The 18109-nt window shown below is 39.9% G+C and overlaps 1 protein-coding gene across 5 annotated transcripts in view; it reads right to left on the bottom strand.

Moving 5' to 3' along the window:
- Positions 1 to 298: 298 nt before the first annotated feature.
- The window catches only part of HSPBAP1 (HSPB1 associated protein 1), a 64034-nt gene continuing 46223 nt past the window's right edge, over positions 299 to 18109 (bottom strand). For 4 of the 5 annotated variants that reach the window (XM_072812041.1, XM_072812045.1, XM_072812043.1 and 1 more), the window contains 5 exons: positions 17445 to 17581; positions 12891 to 13062; positions 9688 to 9771; positions 1050 to 1160; positions 299 to 920 (listed from right to left, as the gene is read on the bottom strand). In XM_072812041.1, the coding sequence (XP_072668142.1) occupies positions 384 to 920; positions 1050 to 1160; positions 9688 to 9771; positions 12891 to 13062; positions 17445 to 17581 (1041 nt within the window). In that variant the 3' untranslated portion in view covers positions 299 to 383. The remainder of the gene's footprint in view (positions 921 to 1049; positions 1161 to 9687; positions 9772 to 12890; positions 13063 to 17444; positions 17582 to 18109) is intronic. The other variant, XM_072812042.1, reaches the window with a different exon arrangement.

The raw sequence follows: 18109 nt of genomic DNA, 5'->3' as shown, positions 1-18109 counted from the left end.
GCCATAGACGATATGTAAATGAATGGCATGGCTGTGCTCCAATAAAACTTTATTTACAAAAACAAGCAGTAGGCCGACCTCTGCTTGAGACTGCTGAAGAGATAACTTTCTGTTGAGAACACCTGGGGCTTGCATTTGAGATAGGCTAAAAGGATGGGATGGGAGAGGAAAGGCAAAGGCACTGAACAACAACTAACAAAGAGCCAGCCTGGCCAAAGAGCAATGTTTATGAATGAAGGTGGCAAGAGACTGAAACACAATTAAGGTAAGAACAAGTGCATTTACAAGCATGTGCAAATTAACTTTTTGCTTTTCCATCTTTTATTTAAAAATCATATTATTTTTAAAAATATTTTTAAGGTATTATTTTAAAAGTCATTTCCTTAGGACCACAAACTTCTTCCTTTTATCAGAAGTTGGGCCACTATCCTGGTTACTTGTGGATTCACTAAGCAGTCCAACAAGTCATCTGTAGAAATGAATGTCTGAGAAGGAGCCATACTACTATCTGAAGCAGTTTGTTCCGCAACTACATCTTCATTTTTACTCATCGTCCGTTGCCTCTTGGTACAGTGCAATTTTCCAGGGTGTTCTCCATCTTTGCCAACAAAGTCTTTACCATCACCTTCAAATATACCTCTTCTCTCTGATGGTAGTTCTTCAGAACTCAGTATTACAGGAACCAGATCAGGGCCAAAGGGACTTGCTGCCTCCTGTTTTATGGTTCCCAAGAGTAAGTCCTGGTCATCCATTTGTTCCACCTCCATGTGATGGTGCACATTTAATCCTTCCTTTTTCATGTCATCTCTATTTGTTCTCAGTGCTTGGATTTCTACTACCTTAGATGTTCTGTAATCAAAAAGGGCAGAAACGGCTCTATTTAAGTAGTGGCAATTGACTTCATGGGATGTTTCCTCAACCTGTGGAAAAAAGAAAAACTCTTTAGAATGGATATATGTATGCATTTACATAAGTTCAAAAATAAATGTCCTAGCCAGGGTTGATTTATCACAGGAAACTAACTGCCATGAACACCAGAAGTGGCCTACCTCAGTTGGGTTTAACCAAGCTCTGGTATTGTGTGGGTCCTCTGCAGTTTTCAGGGCACACACAAGCATGCGTGTGATTGCCTCTTCCACCCGGGTTTGGTGGTCCTCTTCCTGAGTCAAGATTAAAAAAATATGTTTTTTTCATTTGTATCCATCTCATGGCTTAAAATGGACTAGTGTCTCTATTAATTGTGTATCCTGTTCTTTTATTAATATAAACTTTGGGGATCCCTGGGTGGCGCAGCGGTTTAGCGCCTGCCTTTGGCCCAGGGCGTGATCCTGGAGACCCGGGATCGAATCCCACATCGGGCTCCCGGTGCTGGAGCCTGCTTCTCCCTCTGCCTATGTCTCTGCCTCTCTCTTTCTCTCTCTCTCTATCATAAAAAAAAAAAAAAAGAAAGAAAAAGAAAAAAAGAATAAACTTTGTTATAGAAGGAATGAATATGTTGTTGGAAGACCACAACTTTTATGTATTCATTAACACCCGCCATCTAGAAGAGTTATAGAATACTATACCAACCAAGTTTAAGTATTACCCCGTCTATGAGATATAGGCCTTAAGTAGGAGCTACCTTGTGATGTTTCTTCCAATCTTTTCCATTTGTTGACATGTTTAAAATTTTATTTAAAAGCACTATATAGAGAGGAATTATACCTACTGGATTTGATAACTGAGGAATGGAAGAAAAATTATAATAAACATGCTTGGTCACAAGAATGAAATGGCTAAAAATCCAAATATGGTTCTTTAAAGATAAAATAAGCATAAACTAGAGCATTAATGATTAATTACATTAAAATGAACAATTTTGGGGGATCCCTGGGTGGCTCAGCAGTTTAGTGCCTGCCTTCAGCCCAGGGTGTGATCCTGGAATCTCAGGATCGAGTCCCATGTCAGCCTCCCTGCATGGAGCCTGCTCCTCCCTCTGCCTGTCTCTGCCTCTCTCTCCCTCTCTCTCTCTCTGTGTCTCTCATGAATAAATAAATAAAATCTTTAAAAAAATAATAAGAAAATAAAATGAACAATTTCTGTTCAAAAGGCAACAAAAGGAAAAAACCAAACCAGATATCTGTAACACATAAAATTGATACAAGGTATCATGTATATATAAAGGATCCACATATATTAATATGACACATTGTCCAGTTTTTTTAAATGGCCAAAAGACATGAAGACATGCATTTCAAAAAGAGAGCAATCACATGACTAATAAACATGAAAATATGCTTAACCTCACTAATAATCAGGGAAATGCAATCAAGAAACTGATGAAATTGGCAAAAGAGAGTATGATAATTCCAAGTAGTAGAAAAATGTGCATTGACAGACTCACTGATGGTGGAAGTGCAAACTGGTATGCCATTTGGAAAACACATTAGCATTATCTTGTAAGCTTGAGTACTGTATACCTATAGACCAGCAATTCTACTCCTAGAGGAATACATATTCTTTAGAGTAACTCTTGTACACGTGCACAAGAATATTCTACTTAAAAAAAGCAAAAAAATTGGAAACTACTCAATTATCCATCAACAGAACAAAGAACCAATAAATTGCGGTACATTAATACATGAGAATATATGGGACATCTGTGTGGCTCAGTGGTTAAGCATTAGCCTTTGGCTCAGGTCGTCATCCCAGGTTCCAGGATTGAGTCCCACATCAGGCTCCCTGCAGAAACCTGCTTCTCCCTCTGCCTGTGTCTTTGCCTTTCTTTCTGTGTCTCTCATGAATAAATAAATAAAATCTTTAAAAAAATACATAAGAGTATCATACTACAGTGAAAATGAATGAAATCCATCTCCACAATAAGACGCCACCTCCCACCAGTATGGCTATCATAAAAAAATACAGATAACGACAAGCTGGTGAGGGTATAGAGAAATAAGAATCTTCACACATTGCTGGTGAGAATCTAAATGTTTTTGCAAACAGCCTAGCAGTTCCTAAAAAGGCTGATATATGTGATGGTTAATTTTATTAGTTAACTCGGTTAGGCTATGGTACCCAGTTGTCTGTTGTCTAAATGTTGCTGTGAAAATACTCCGTAGATGTGATTAACCTTTACAATCAGTTGACTTTAAGTAAAGGGGATTATCCTCAATAACGTAGAAGGACCTCAGGTGAAGGCCTTAAAAGCAAAACTAAGGTTTCCTGGAGAATGGATTCTACCTCAAGATTTTAATAGAAATCTGGGTGAGTGTGTTTCTAGTCTGCCAGCCATCCTACAGATTTCAGACTCCAGACTGCAACTTCAACTCTTGTCTTTATGATCCATTAATATACCATGACCCAGAAATTCCACTCCTAGATGAATACACAAGAAAATGAAAACATACGTTCACATAAAAACTTGTACATGATTCTTAATAGTGGCATTATTCACAATTGCAAAAAGGAGACAAAACCCATATGTCTACCAGCTGATTAGTAGGTAAACAAAATGTGGCATATCCATTCAACGGAGTATTATTCAACCATAAAAAGGAATGAGGTATTGAAACATGCTACAATATAGATGAATCCTGAAAACATATAATGCTGAGTGAAGGATACTGGCCACAAAATACCATATATTATATGATGTTGGCAAATCTATAGGGACAGAAAATAGGATGGTGACTGCCTAAGGCCAGAGAGGAAAACGGGGGAGCAACCATTTATATATAGGGGTTTCTTTTCAGGTTGATGAAAATATTCTAAAATTGATTATGGTATGATTGCATAATTCCTGAATATACTTAAAATTTCTGAACTGTAAAAAAAAAAAAATAAAAAAAAAATAAAATTTCTGAACTGTACACGTTATTGTTTTTCCACAGACTATTCAAATGCATTTATTTCGATCCTAAAATAGTTCTATTCTAGTCCATTTGATTCTTTTTTTTTTTAGATTTTATTTATTTATTCATTCACGAGAGACAGAAAGAAGCAGAGACCCAGAGAGAGGGAGAAGCAGGCTCCCCACAGAGAACCTGATGCCAGACTCCATCCTGGGAACTGGGATCATGCCCTGAGGCGAAAGCAGATGCTCAACTGCTGAGCCACCCAGGTGTCCCAGTCCATTTGACTCTTAACCAGGTTTTTAAAAGCTGCATTTAAAGCTAGCAAAATTTTAAACAAGTAAAACTCCTAGAAGTTCTCAAAACCTCTAAGAAATTTTTTTAAATTGAAACATAATCAACATGCAATGTTACATTTGTTTCAGGTGTGCAACATTGAGATTCAACAGCTCTATACACTATGCTGAGGTCACAGCATAGTTACCATCTGTCACCATACAACATTCCTACACTGACTCTCTTCCCTATGCTGTACCTTTCATCCCTGTGACTTATTCATTCCATAACTGGAAGACTGCATCTCCCCCTCCCCTTAATCCAGAAAGGAGAGGAGTAGGGGATGAGGAAAATGCACCATTACAAATATGATACATATATATTATTTTACAAGTATAATTACAATGAAAGATATAATAATGGAGAAATTATTAGAGCAAGAGGAAAGCCTTTTAAAATTAACAAAAAATATTTTTTAAAGTTTGGAAAACATACCAATAAATATTCAATACATTTCCACACTAAAAGAATAAGGAAAACTACTAAAAGAAAAGGATTAAAAAAGGCACAATTGAGAAGAATTGAGAATACACTTTATCCTCTGGAATATATTAAGATAGAACCTGCACCACCTTAACAGAGAAATAGAGAAGAGAGGAATATTGTATCACCTGAACAGAAGTAGAATTTCTTTTTTTTCCAAATTTATGTGACTTGTGACAGGAATATGAGTCAGGATTTAGCTTGAGTTCTTGTATTGAACATGGTAGGTTTTAAAATCTAAGGGTTTTTGGAGTTGGCAACAACAAATAATTATGGCCTAGTGCTTGAAGAGACAAGGATAAAAGCACCACCTGACAGAGGAAGATATAATTACTCAACTCCTAGTGTGCATTCCAGTGTTTCAGGAAGAATGAGTGGTCTTCAAACTGTGACATATACAGAAGTTAAGGAAGGAACTAGAGTTCTGGTTTGATGAAGGACAGAAATCATCCACATTAAATCAGCATCAAGTCCTTAGGTACCAAACTTGTAGGTACTACTTCATAACTTGTTATACTCAATGACACCGAAAATCCTGTGAGAGACAGCTGAACAAATGGTACAGAACAAGCTTCTAAAAAGACCATAGTGGCTTTCAGACTCTTGAGGCCAGATAAACTTAAATCTAAATACAATATGAACAAATGGTATTCTATAGTACATTAACAAATAATACATCACAACCAAGTGGGATTTGTTCCAGAAATAAATGATGACTCAATACTAGGAAATCCATTGATTTAATTTACTCAAATACCAGATATTTACTAAAGAGGAATGTTATATGACCATTTCCATCGATGCTTAAAAGGCATTTCAACAAAATTTAATACCTTTTCTGGATTAAAAAAAGTAATGAATTGACAGATACTTAACATGATAAAATATATATACAATCCACCCACAAATCCAGCATTTTACTTAAAGAAAAATCACTAGAGACTGCTCTAAAGTCAGAAAGAGACAAGGATGCCTGCTATATTCATTATTATTTGTTAGTGATTTGGAGGTACTAGCAAAAGTAATTAGACAAAGAAAAATATTTATAGAAAAACAAATTGAAAAGGAAAAGGTTAAAAGTATCTTAATTTTCCAATAATCTGAGAGACACCTAAAAACCCAAGAAAATCAATTAAAAATCACTACACACAAGAAAATAATTCACATTAACACAAAAATCAATAGCCTTCATGTACACAAACAATATCCACTCAGATGATACAATGGAAGAGAAGGCCCACCTCACCATAGTAGCCGAAAAAAGATGAAATGCCCAGGAATAAACCGTTAAGAAAATGTGTAAATCCTATGTGAGGAAAACTTTAAAACACTCCCGAAACAAAGACAACTAGACTTGGGCGAAAAGAAAGGTATTTCATTCCTGGATAGGACAATCCAACACCATACAGCTCATATAAAATTTAATAAAAATGGAATAAAAATATCAACCTTCTTTCCCTAAAGCTAGATGAACTGATCCTAAAGATCATATGAAAAAACAAATTCAAGTAGAACCAGAAAAACACTGCAAAAGAAAAAATTTCTGGGAGTGCCTAGGTGGCTCAGTTGGTTAAGTATCTGCCTTCAGCTAGATCATGATCCCAGGGTCCTGGGATTGAGCCCCAAATTAGGCTCCCTGTTCAGCAAGGAGCCTGCTTCTCCCTCTGATCGTGTTTTCTGCAGCCCCGCCACCCACCCCCCTGGCTCAAATAAATAAATAAAAAAAAAGATTTTTAAAAACAGAAAAGGTTTCTGGACCTATAGATACTAAAAACAATACTATAAAACTTATCTAAATAGAACAGGGTGGAAGTGTTGAAAGAATGTGAAGAAAGGCCAATGGTAGAAATAGATCCAAGTAAACAGAGATATCTAATATATGATTAAGGCAATATTTCAAATTATCACAGAAAAGACAGACTTTAAAACAAGTGATGCCCCTGACAATTCTTTTTTTTTTTTTAATATTTTATTTATTTATTCATGAGAGACACAGAGAGAGGCAGAGACACAGGCAGAGGGAGGAGAAACATGCTTTAAGCAGGAGCCCGATGTGGGACTTGATCCTGGAACTCTGGGATCATGTCCTGAGCCAAAGGCAGACACTCAACCGCTGAGCCACCCAGGCATCCCACAGTATTAGATTTTTAAAATTGTAAATTTGACATCCTAAAACATATATGGATGGGGCATCTGGGTGGCTCAGTCAGGTAAGTGACTCTCGATTTTCTTTGAGGTCATGAACTCAGGGTTGTGAGATAGAGCCCTGCATCAGGCTCTGTACTGGGCATGCAGCCTGCCTAAGAGTCTCGTTCTTCTTCTGCCCCTCCCCTCCCCTCTAAAAAAAATATATATGGACATGGGTGAATAAAACAAATAAGTAGGTGTTACTGTTAGAATGGATCCCAATTTTCAGTGTAGGGAAGAGATAAAAATACAGAAACAAATAAGGAAAAAACCTATAATATTAACCTTAAATTAGAAATATAAATATATCCCTATCTATCTATCCATCTATATCACATTCTAATTTTATCATTTAAAGGTCTGGAAACAGCAACATGCCAATAGCAACAAACAACACCCTTAGGGCTCCAATCTCAGTTTCTAAATACCATTACCCACTAACAGGAACCATGACCACTTAAGAGAAATTACTGACTTTCAAGTTGGAGGCAGAGAAAGTCCAAGGCAATTCTAGAAAGCAAGGATATATTCCAAGACAATGAGGACATATCAAAAGGGCACAGGCCTGGGATCCCTGGGTGGCGCAGCGGTTTGGCGCCTGCCTTTGGCCCAGGGCGCGATCCTGGAGACCTGGGATCGAATCCCACGTCAGGCTCCCGGTGCATGGAGCCTGCTTCTCCCTCTGCCTGTGTCTCTGCCTCTCTCTCTCTGTGTGACTATCATAAAAAAAAAAAGAAAAAAAAAAAAAAAAGGGCACAAGCCTACCTGAAGGAGTTTATTAAAAATACAGAAGAGAATCAAATTCAAAATGACCTTGGCAAGCTGGAATGCTCACCCCAATGAACATGAGGACAGCTAAAAGAGGTGACAGTGAAGTATGTGGGATGTGGGTTTAAAGAATCAGCTTTACAGCTTCACGATGGAGGGCAACCTGACATGGCAACTGACCGTGTGGAAAAAAACAGGGATATTCTCAAACTGAGTATGAATCCAAAGAGATAAGATTCTGAAAAAAGCTGATAAATATTATGAGCAGCATGGAAGAAATTAAGGATCTAAGTCACGTGAGGTAGAAACAAACTGAGGCTTCCCGGTATTTATACATTAAGAGGGCTACTCCTGACATAATAGTTCTTCCTTCTCGTAGCAATTTCTGTTTTTAAACACTTCCCATGTGCCAGGCACTGGGTTAGATGCCACTGGGGTGAGTGCAGTTATCATTCCTGTTTTGCAAGTGAGGAGACTTAGGCTTGATGGGATCAACTGACCATCCAGGTTAGACAGCTAGCAAAGGCACAGATCTGTAACTTAAACGTGCCCAGTTGAAGAGTCTTTATTTATTTTTTATTTATGATAGTCACAGAGAGAGAGAGAGAGAGAGAGAGAGAGAGAGAGAGGCAGAGACACAGGCAGAGGGAGAAGCAGGCTCCATGCACCGGGAGCCCGACGTGGGATTCGATCCCGGGTCTCCAGGATCGTGCCCTGGGCCAAAGGCAGGCGCCAAACCGCTGCGCCACCCAGGGATCTCAAGAGTCTTTAAAAAAAAAAAAAAAGAAAAGAGGTCAAGTAAAAGACATCATTAAAGAAACCAAAGGTTCTGAGTGCCTAGGAATGAAAAGTTTAAGGGGACACACAGCAGGTATCATCAAAATATCCTTTAAAAAGAAAAAAAACGGGCAGCCCAGGTGGCTCAGCGGTTTAGCGCCGCCTTCGGCCCAGGCGTGATCCTAGAGACCCGGGATCGAGTCCCACATCGGGCTTCCTGCGTGGAGCCTGCTTCTCCCTCTGCCTGAGTCTCTGCCCCTCTCTGTGTGTCTCTTGTGAGTAAATAAATAAAATCTTTAAAAAAAAAAGATAAAAAACTCAGTATAATTTCAGAAATAATGGGTACTGTTACAAGCAGGCAGGTGATAGCGCCTCTGTGTAACAGTGAAAAGAGCTACCTCGAGAAGCGAAGCACTGCCAGGACTATTGTAGACGTGACTTTGGCACTGGGAGTGGACTGGATCTTGACATTTGCTCCAACTACAATTCAGCATGGTACCAGTAACTAACTGAGTAACTGAGTCCACTGATCTCCCGCCATCCCTCTCACCTAATCCCCAAGGGCTACACATCTTCTCTAAGCCTAGATAGTACAGCTTCCTGTTACAGTATCCCTGATGCTTCATCTATGCCAAAGCCCTCCCCATTACCAAAGGATAAGGAAAGCCTGAGGGGAGGGCGGAGTGTCCAGAGACAGGAAGAGATGCAATCAGGCTTTGGGTACAGGGCAGTAGAGATGCAATCAAAGCCTCTGGTTAAAGAGGCCCAGGTGCAACGAGAGCCTCAGCTGAGCCTCACTGGGCAGCCATTTTAATTGTCAAGTGAAGCCGGTGACCAGGATTAAACAGAGCATCTCTGCAGGGAAAAGGTCTCTGGCAGAAATGAAATGATAAAATCCTAGCACTCAAAGACTTTACTTTGAGAAAATGTATAAGCCAGGACTGAGAATTGTGCAATTAGTAGTAAGGGTCCTGAACCAAGAAGCAGTTATCTCCAGCCCGTCTGGGTGTGGACAGGACTGGCAATGTGGGGGACACATGGCAGATACAGGCGGGCCCAACACAATTCTCCTAACAACACTGCTACCAGGGCCCACGGTGTGCCTTTAAAAGAGAATGGTGCATCACTGAAAATCCTCATTCCAACCGAAACACCTGTTAACAGAGCACTGAATACATAAATTAGAGCATATCAAACCAAAGTAATACTGGAGTGTTGGTTAAAATCAATCACCAAGTTTTATAGACAGGCTCTGTATACTTAAAAGCAGGGATTACATTTATTAAAAAAAAAAAAAAAGTACCAGCTCAATCCAGGAGTTTATACTGACAGTAACAGGATCAATGGATTCTACGTAATGCCACCAATGTCTCGGAACAAACAGAACCTAAAAGGCAAACAAAAAAGTAAATTAGCACAAGAATAGCACATTTTGTTTCTATGTCAGAATCAGACCCTAATTGAAAAGCTAGGAGGGCAGCCCAGGTGGCTCAGCGGTTTAGCGCTGCCTTCGGCCCACAGTGTAATCCTGGAGACCCGGGATCGAGTCCCACGTCGGGCTCCCTGCATGGAGCCTGCTTCTCCCTCTGCCTGTATCTCTGTGTTTGTCTCTCATGAATAAATAAATAAAATCTTAAAAAGGAAAAAAGAAAATGCTAGGAATACATATGTATGGTAATATTACTGTCAGAAAGGGAAACAAGAGAAAAAAAAACAACCCCAAACCTACAATCTCTTAATTTCTTCCTTTTAAGCAACAAGTTCACATGTTCCACAAAGGATGGTGCCAGCTTCTCCAACTTCTACTGTCTTTAATCCTGGACCTGCTCTGCCTGCATCTAAATCGTAGTAAAGGACTCTGAGATTCTAATTTTCCCTCCTTTCCATTGAGAAATAGTTGTATGCATTCTGAAAAAGGGTACAGGTAAAAATATAGGCAGTAGTTTCTGTCTTCTCACAATCCAAAATCTAGCCAATGAAGAAACAATATGTAGAAATGGGGAATCTGATACATGATAACTCAGAGGAGTAGACACTGGTGCTAGAGAACCTCAGAGGTGGGAGACACAGGCACAAACCAGGGAGGGCAGGGGCAGCCTGGTATGGAGGAAGTGTGGTTTGAACCAGGGTTAGGAGACAACGCAAACAGAGCAAAGAATGAGGACATGCCAGGAGGGAGAAGTACTACAGGCAAGGGAGAGGGGACCGTCAAGGGACAGCAATTAGGTCAGTCTTATGGTTACAGATGGGGTAATGGGAGATGAGGTGGGAAAGTTAGATTAGGGCCAATGGAGGGCCCTGAATTCAGAATAAAGAATCTGGATTTTATTTTTAAGCATTAAAGAGTTGCTAAGAGAAAAAAGTTTCTTTTTTGAGAGAGAGAGAGTCTTGAACAGGTTCCATGTTAAACGTGGAACCTGAAGCAGGGCTCAATCTCATCACCCTGAGATTATGACCTGAGCTGAAATCAAGAGTCAGGTGTTTAATCAATTGAGTGACCCAGGTGCCCTGGAAAGAAAGTTTTAGTAGGGGGATGGTTAAAATAGCAACATCCTGGGAGAGTCTGGGAAGGACAGGAGATTCATACAGTGATCCAACTATTAAATGTTGAGATCTAAACAGGAAGGTATAGTAAACAAAAGCAACAGGCAGAGTCAAAAAGGACTGCATTTGTCCAGGCTCAGTATGAAATTAGTACCCATGAAAGTTTGAGAACAGCAGATGGGATGATCCAAAGCTTTGGGGCCTCAGATTGAGAAAATGGATGGCATCTGCTATGAGAAAGGTGGCGCTAGGAGATGGGAAGACAGCACCTTTTAGGGCTAAGCCCTACAAAGGACTACTGCATTTAGTCTGAAGGAGATCATGTATGTCCTATCAGATTATCCTTCCAGTAAAGTGATAAGAGAGGGAGCCAGTTGTCGGTAGATTAGAGAACGAGCAGAATGTAAGGAACACTGATGGACAGAGCCACACATTTAAATTTGGCTATTAAAATAGAAGAAAAAATGACTGACCAGCCATGTCACACTCACTAGAATAGCTATAATAATAGGAATAATGGAAAATAAGTGTTGGTGAGGAGGTGAAGAAATCAGAACCAGAAGGACCGTGGGAATGTAAAATGGTGTAGCTGCTGTGGAAAACAGGTGGGCAGTTCCTCAAAAGGTTAGACACAGAGTTACCATTTGACCCAGCAATTCCACTGGTAGGTATATAACCAAGGGAACTGAGAACATATCTTCACCCAAAAACTGGTACTCCAATGTCCACAGCAACATTCTTCATAATAGCCAAAAAGTGGAAACCACCCAAATGTCTACCAACTGATGAATGGATAAGCAAAGTGTATATCCATAACAACGAAATACATTCAGCCATAAGAAGGAATAAGGTACTGGTAACATCTTGCAGTATCATGCCATGTGGAAGAAGGCAGACAGATGCAGAAGGCCACTCGTACGACTGCACGTAGGTGAAATGACCAGATTAGGTAAATTTGAGGGCTATAAAACAGATGGTTGTCAGAGGATCGGGGATAGGTGCTTGGGGAAAAACCGCTAGCAGGTTGAAGCAAGTTGTTTAAGTCGAGTTATTTAAGTTGGAGTCTTCACATGTGAAGGAAGCAGAAAAAAGAGCCAGGGAGAAGGGACCAAAAAAAAGGAAAACATCCAGGCGAGAGGAATGGTTGAGGGAATAAAATCTCCTTAAAGAGACTAAGAAAACCTTTCATATTGTTAATAAAACATCAGACAGCAAATGCCAATGTTGTAAAGGTGGTTCTCCTCACTGGAGAGCAGCATTAAGAGCAAACTCTTTGGAAATGTTTCAGAGACAGTCTTTTATAAAAGGAACATCCGTGTTTGCTTAAAAGCAGATCCTTCTCAAGTTCATTCTGTCTTTTTGACCCATCACCTGGATGCCTTCTCACCTGCAGTTATGGGTCTGAGTTCTAACATAATTGAAGGGATATTAATTGTGAATAAATGTTCTAGAGGTGCTCAAGTACCCATGGCCTGACACTTTCTCTTAACCTTATTAAAAATGACTGTGTAGGGCGCCTGGGTGGCTCAGTTAAGTGTCTGCCTTTGGCTCAGGTCATGATCCCAGGGTCCTGGGGATCTGGCTGCCACTGAGGTCCCTGCTCCTTGGGGAGTCTGCTTGTCTCCCTCCCCCTGCACACCCCACCCCTCACCCCGTCACACTCTAACACTCTCTCTCTCAAATAAATAAAATCTTTAGAAAATAAATGACTGTGAGTTCTTGTTTTTCTCCAAAGTCAACCTCCTCTTAACCAGCAGAAAGAGCTGTATTCCCTCTTCCCATAGTTCCATGACCAGTGAGGCTGAGAAGTTTGTATCTGAAGTCACCTAACAGCAGAGAGCAGCAGGGAAGAAAATCATTCTCATTTGTATTGGTGAGGAGGCATGTGGTATAAGGACATGAAAGAGGGTATACAGCTGGGGGCACACTGCCAGGTCATCAACGTTTTAAGGCCCCCATTACCTGTCCTGGCTTTAGTGTAACCATGTATCTTCGAGCTTTGCAGAACTGAGGAAAGCGTTGTAAATCAGGATTCACAACATTGATTTTACTGAACACACTAGATTCTTCATAAGGGATTCTAGTCGGATAAAGGAAAGGAGTATCTTCCGGAGGAAAGAGATGCCATCTTTTCCTAATTAAAAAAATAAGATACAAGTTAGTAATCTGAACTTGAGACAAAACATCTAAGAAGGCAGCAGCTAAGTGTTCATTTTCATCCAATCCATAAAGGATACAGGGGCAGTCTCAGTAGTCACCTGGCCCATCTCTCAGTACTGGAATCTCCTGTGCTGATACTGGTGAAGGTAAAGCAGCAACCACCAGCTATCTCCTGATGCCCTATTGCCCTAAGGCAACCCTACTGCTGGGACAGGATCTAGTTTGTAAGATCATTCTTTTTTTTTAAATAAACTTATTTTATTTAAATTCAATTAGTTAACATATAGTGTATCATTAGTTTTTAATGTAGAGTTCAGTTATTCATCTATTGCATTTACACCCAATGCTCATTATATCACAGGCCCTCCATAACGTCCATCACCCAGTTACCCCATCTCCTCCCCTCCAGCAACCCTCAGTTTGTTTCCTATAGATAAGAGTATCTTATGGTTTGTTTCCCTCTCTGACTTCATCTTACTTTATTTTTTCCTCCCTTCCCTTACGATTCTGTTTTATTTCTTAAACTCCACATATGTGTGAAACCATGTAACTATTTTTCTTTGACTTATTTCACTCAGCATAATACCCTCCAGTTCCATCCACGTTCATGTCAATGCTAAGATTCCATCCTTTTTGATGGCTGAGTAATATTCCAGTGTGTGTGTGTGTGTGTGTGTGTGTGTCCCACATCTTTATCCATTCATCTGTTGATGGATGACATCTGGGCTCTTTCCACAGTTTGCCTATTGTTGATAATGCTGCTATAAACATCAGGGTGAAGGTGCCCCTTCAGATAATTCTTTTATATCTCAAATCAAAATTTACTTCCTCAAAAAAAAAAAGTTTACTTTTTTTTTCAACTCTTAAGTTGATTCTATCCCTGATTCTGGAGCTACCGTGAATAATCCCTCCTTTTCAAATACCTGTATTTTTATCTTCTGCAGACTAGCCACCCATAGAGCTATCCACCAAATAGTTTCCAGACTTCTCCCAGTTTGGGTTTGTAAATTCCTTAAACTTGTGTTAAGTTAATCCATAAGGAAAATAAATGCACAAATTATGCCACCCAACTAAAAAGTGGTATAATATTAGAATTTTCAAGAAGAGAAAATTGTAAAATATTTCGGTCACTTAAAAGTTTTTGAAAAATGGAAGTGAGAAATCTTAAATCACAAGACACTAGACACACCCATACTTCGAGCCAATAGAGGGAGGATATCTAAGGCAAAGAAGGAAAAAGTGTGAAAAAGGAAGACATACAGACAGACATACACAGATGGGGAAGCAGGGAGAATGAGAGAGAGAGAGAGAGAGAGAGAGGACAGGGAGAGGGGCAGGGACAAGGAGAGAGAGAGAACTAGTTTTGAGAAAAAGCCTTAAAGCTCTCTAGTGACCCCTTGCAGTACAGTGGGACCACTATGTTCCTTTCAGCTGGCTGCTATTTTCAAACTAAGAAGTAGATAGTAAAGTCTCATTTTGCTTTCAAGATAAAGCTGCTCCATTCCACTGCAGCTACGTAGCTTCGGAGAATTCCAGGCATTTACTAAGTTTAGAATGTCAGAGCTAGAAGAACTTTTTTTTTTTTTTTTTTTAGATTTTATTTATTCATGAGAGAAAGAGAGAAAGAGAGGCAGAGACACAGGAGAGGGGAGAAGCAGGCTCCATGCAAGGAGCCTGATATAGGACTTGATCCTGGGATTTTGGGATCACACCCTTGGCCAAAGGCAGATGCTTAACCGCTGAGCAACCCAGGTGTCCCGAGCCAGAACTCTTAATAGGTCATCAGTCTAATTTTACTTTCAAAGTAGTGGGAAAGGGACCCAGTACTTTTTCAATGTCATTCATTGGACTAGTGGTTAGTGGTGGACCCAGAACGAGGCCCCAGATCTCCTGACCTCTTTAGGTCCCACTCCTACTTTTGCCTCATGGCTGTGTTCCTACAGGAATAGCCATAATGTTAACAATCCCATACAATTTGTTTTGCTCCACTAAAAACGTAATATACAGCTGACCCTTTAACAACATGTGGTTTGAACCACACAGGTCCACCTATGTGCAGATGCTTTTTCGATAAATACAGTACAACACTGTCAATATATTTTCCTTATGACTTGCTTAATAACATTTTCTTTTCTCTAGCTTGCTTTTTTTAAAAAATATATTTTGAATGAGTGAACATGTAAGGAGGGAAAAGGGGCAGAGGGAGAGGGTAAGAATCTCAAGCAGACTCCAAATCCAGTACTAAGTCTGATGCAGGGCTGGCCTCCATGACCCTGAGACCATGACCTAAACTGAAAACAAGAGTCAGAGGCTCAACTGACTATACCACCCAGGCGCCCCTAGCTTACTTTACTGTAAGAATACAGAATATAATATATATGACATGCAAAATATGTGTTAATCAACTGTCTACGTTATTGGTAAGGCTTCCTGTCAACAGTAGGCTATTAATGGTTAAATTTTTAGGGAACCAAAAGTTACATGCGGAGTTTTGGCTGTGTATGGGGGTCGGTACCCAAAACCCCCTCATTATTCAAGGGTCAACTGCATATACGTCCTTCTCTTATTAATCAGAAAAGGTGGTGAATCACCATGTCATCCCCTCATCAAAAAACATTTCATTGTCCTGCATGCTGAAAGAGCATAAGAGGTTATTTGCCTGAAAGTAAACTTTTGGGTCCACCTTCCCTTTCCTGCCTAATCCTTTCATTGCTAATGCACAACATACACTGGCCAATTCACAGGATTCTTTATACACCACATGCTTTCCTAGGGCTCCGTTCATACTGGTTCCTCTGCCCCTCCCACCCATGTCTTGAACATTCACCCACCCTTCAAAGCCTATCACAAATGGCAGCTCTTCTCTGAAATCTTCCTTCATCTTTTCAGCAGGAACGGTATCTCTCTTACTTTTTACAGTTCTATGAAACCTTCCTCAGGAGCATGTCCATTCTGCCTTCTGTCACACTAGCTGTGGGCTTCCCTGTACTCTAACTATAAACTCTCTCACGGCAGAGAGGTATCTTACTCATTCACCTCCATTCCTACTGTAACAGACGGTACTTGCTCCATGAGTATTTACTGAATAGTTATTTTACTATTCCTGAGCTTTGAGACTGGAAAATGTTAAAATATACTCTATTACAATGTTAAAATAAAGCTTTATTAATTCTACATCATAGGAAGAACCCAGGTATTTTTTGGTAATGTTTTCCCAACTGGATTTCTTTCCCAATTCAGAACATGTTGGAAACAGCTACTTAACAATGATATCTCTCTTACCAAATTTAAGGTTTAGACTACTAACTCCCTAAGGGCAAGAGCCATGCACACTTGATTCACTGTGGCATCCGTAACACATAATAATGCACCTGAAATGTTCTAGACCCTTTAATAAAGTAATGAATCCAGAAATGGACTGTCTTGTTCCATTTTATAGGTTTTAAAATATTTCACCTGTGAAATCTACTCATATACTTATTCACTGTTTTTTTTTTTTTTTTTGGATCTACTCATAATATTCTCCGTGTCTAAAGGGTCTAAGAACCTGGAAATGGCCATTTCTATTTTTCCTGCTGTCCTATAAATGCTCCAAAGGACCAGGAAAGGAGACTCGAGCATCACTAATCAGGGGAAAATAAGGCTACGCATACAATATTCTAAGTACAGCCTCCAACTAGCAGAATCCTGGACTATCAAAAGTATTGCCTGACTTACCCTTACACATCTTAGGGTCCACAGGCAGATGGAGAACTTAACTGAAGTAGTAAGATACTGCATTGTGTCTACATGTAAACAGACTAAAATTTAGACTCAGAAGGGGCCATAAATATCATCTCATTCAGTAGTTCCCAAACCAGGCTCCCTGGCATCTCCTCAGGGGCCTGAGGATAGCAGCAAAGCCTCTCTCTTTCAACAAACTGGTCTGTTTTTGTTTATTTAGGTTTGAAGAGAGGGTCTTTCTGCTTTTAAATAGAAGTTTGAAAACTACAAATGCAGTGTCTTACATAATAGAGCTAAGCAGACAACTGTCTAGCTGAACTAGGAGTGGAATCCTGGAGCACTAGTCTCTGAAGGTTAATCCTGATCATGGTTGACAGACACATATGGAAACCATCATTTGAACTGTTCCCTTACTTCAAAAAGGAGGAAACTAAACCTGAGGTTAACTGATCAGTCATGGTCATGAGGCAAGCTGATGGGGTGGAGCTAGGAATAAACTTTGGGGTCTGCCACCTGCGTGGTCCTCATTCCTCTTCCTGTGCAAAACACACATACACAACACACATACAGACACAGACACAGACACACACACACACACACACACACACTCATATGCATGCACCCATGCATTACCTTCCTTGTACCTGGAATACTAAGTTGCAACCATAGGAGTCCAGATGACAGGGTGTATGTGCTCCCATGGAGCCAATCCACAATGTACTTTCCCGTCCATTTCTTCCAGGAAACCCGAAGTCAGACCATATCACATCCTGTTTTGAAAATAAAGTTACAGTTGGTCAAGCACCAACCAAATGTGCTATGTGGTAGTGTTACATATTTTTACTTGCATATCTGTTTTTTTGGTACTTGGAGTACTTTTTTTTTAATAGAAAATGCTATAGAGGGAGGAGGTTAGGCTTCCAGAGCAGTCCAAGAAATCTTTTCAACCAAAACATACCTGAAATACCTCACTGCTAGTAGTTATTCAACAAATATTTACTGACTATTTTAGAAGCATGTAATGAATCAATGAATAAGACAAACGACATGTCCGCTCAAGTGAAGCTTACATAGTAGAGGCTGGAGAGAGAAAATAAACAACAGCCATAATTATGCATATATCTAGGGGGAAGAGCGTTTTACTCAGGCAGCAGGAATGGTAGTGCAATAGAAACAGAAGTTTTTTAGAAAAGTCTCTGAAGCTCAACTCAGGAAGCCAGAAATCCATATTCTCTGTAAGCAGTGCAGATATTTCTAGGTATAACTAGTATATTAACTTTTTACACTCTAGTGACATT

Source organism: Canis lupus, chromosome 35, assembly GCF_048164855.1.
Source record: "Canis lupus baileyi chromosome 35, mCanLup2.hap1, whole genome shotgun sequence".
NCBI classification, from domain to species: domain Eukaryota; kingdom Metazoa; phylum Chordata; class Mammalia; order Carnivora; family Canidae; genus Canis; species Canis lupus.
Note: the sequence above shows the minus strand (reverse complement) of the source record. Positions and strands in the feature narration are given on the sequence as shown.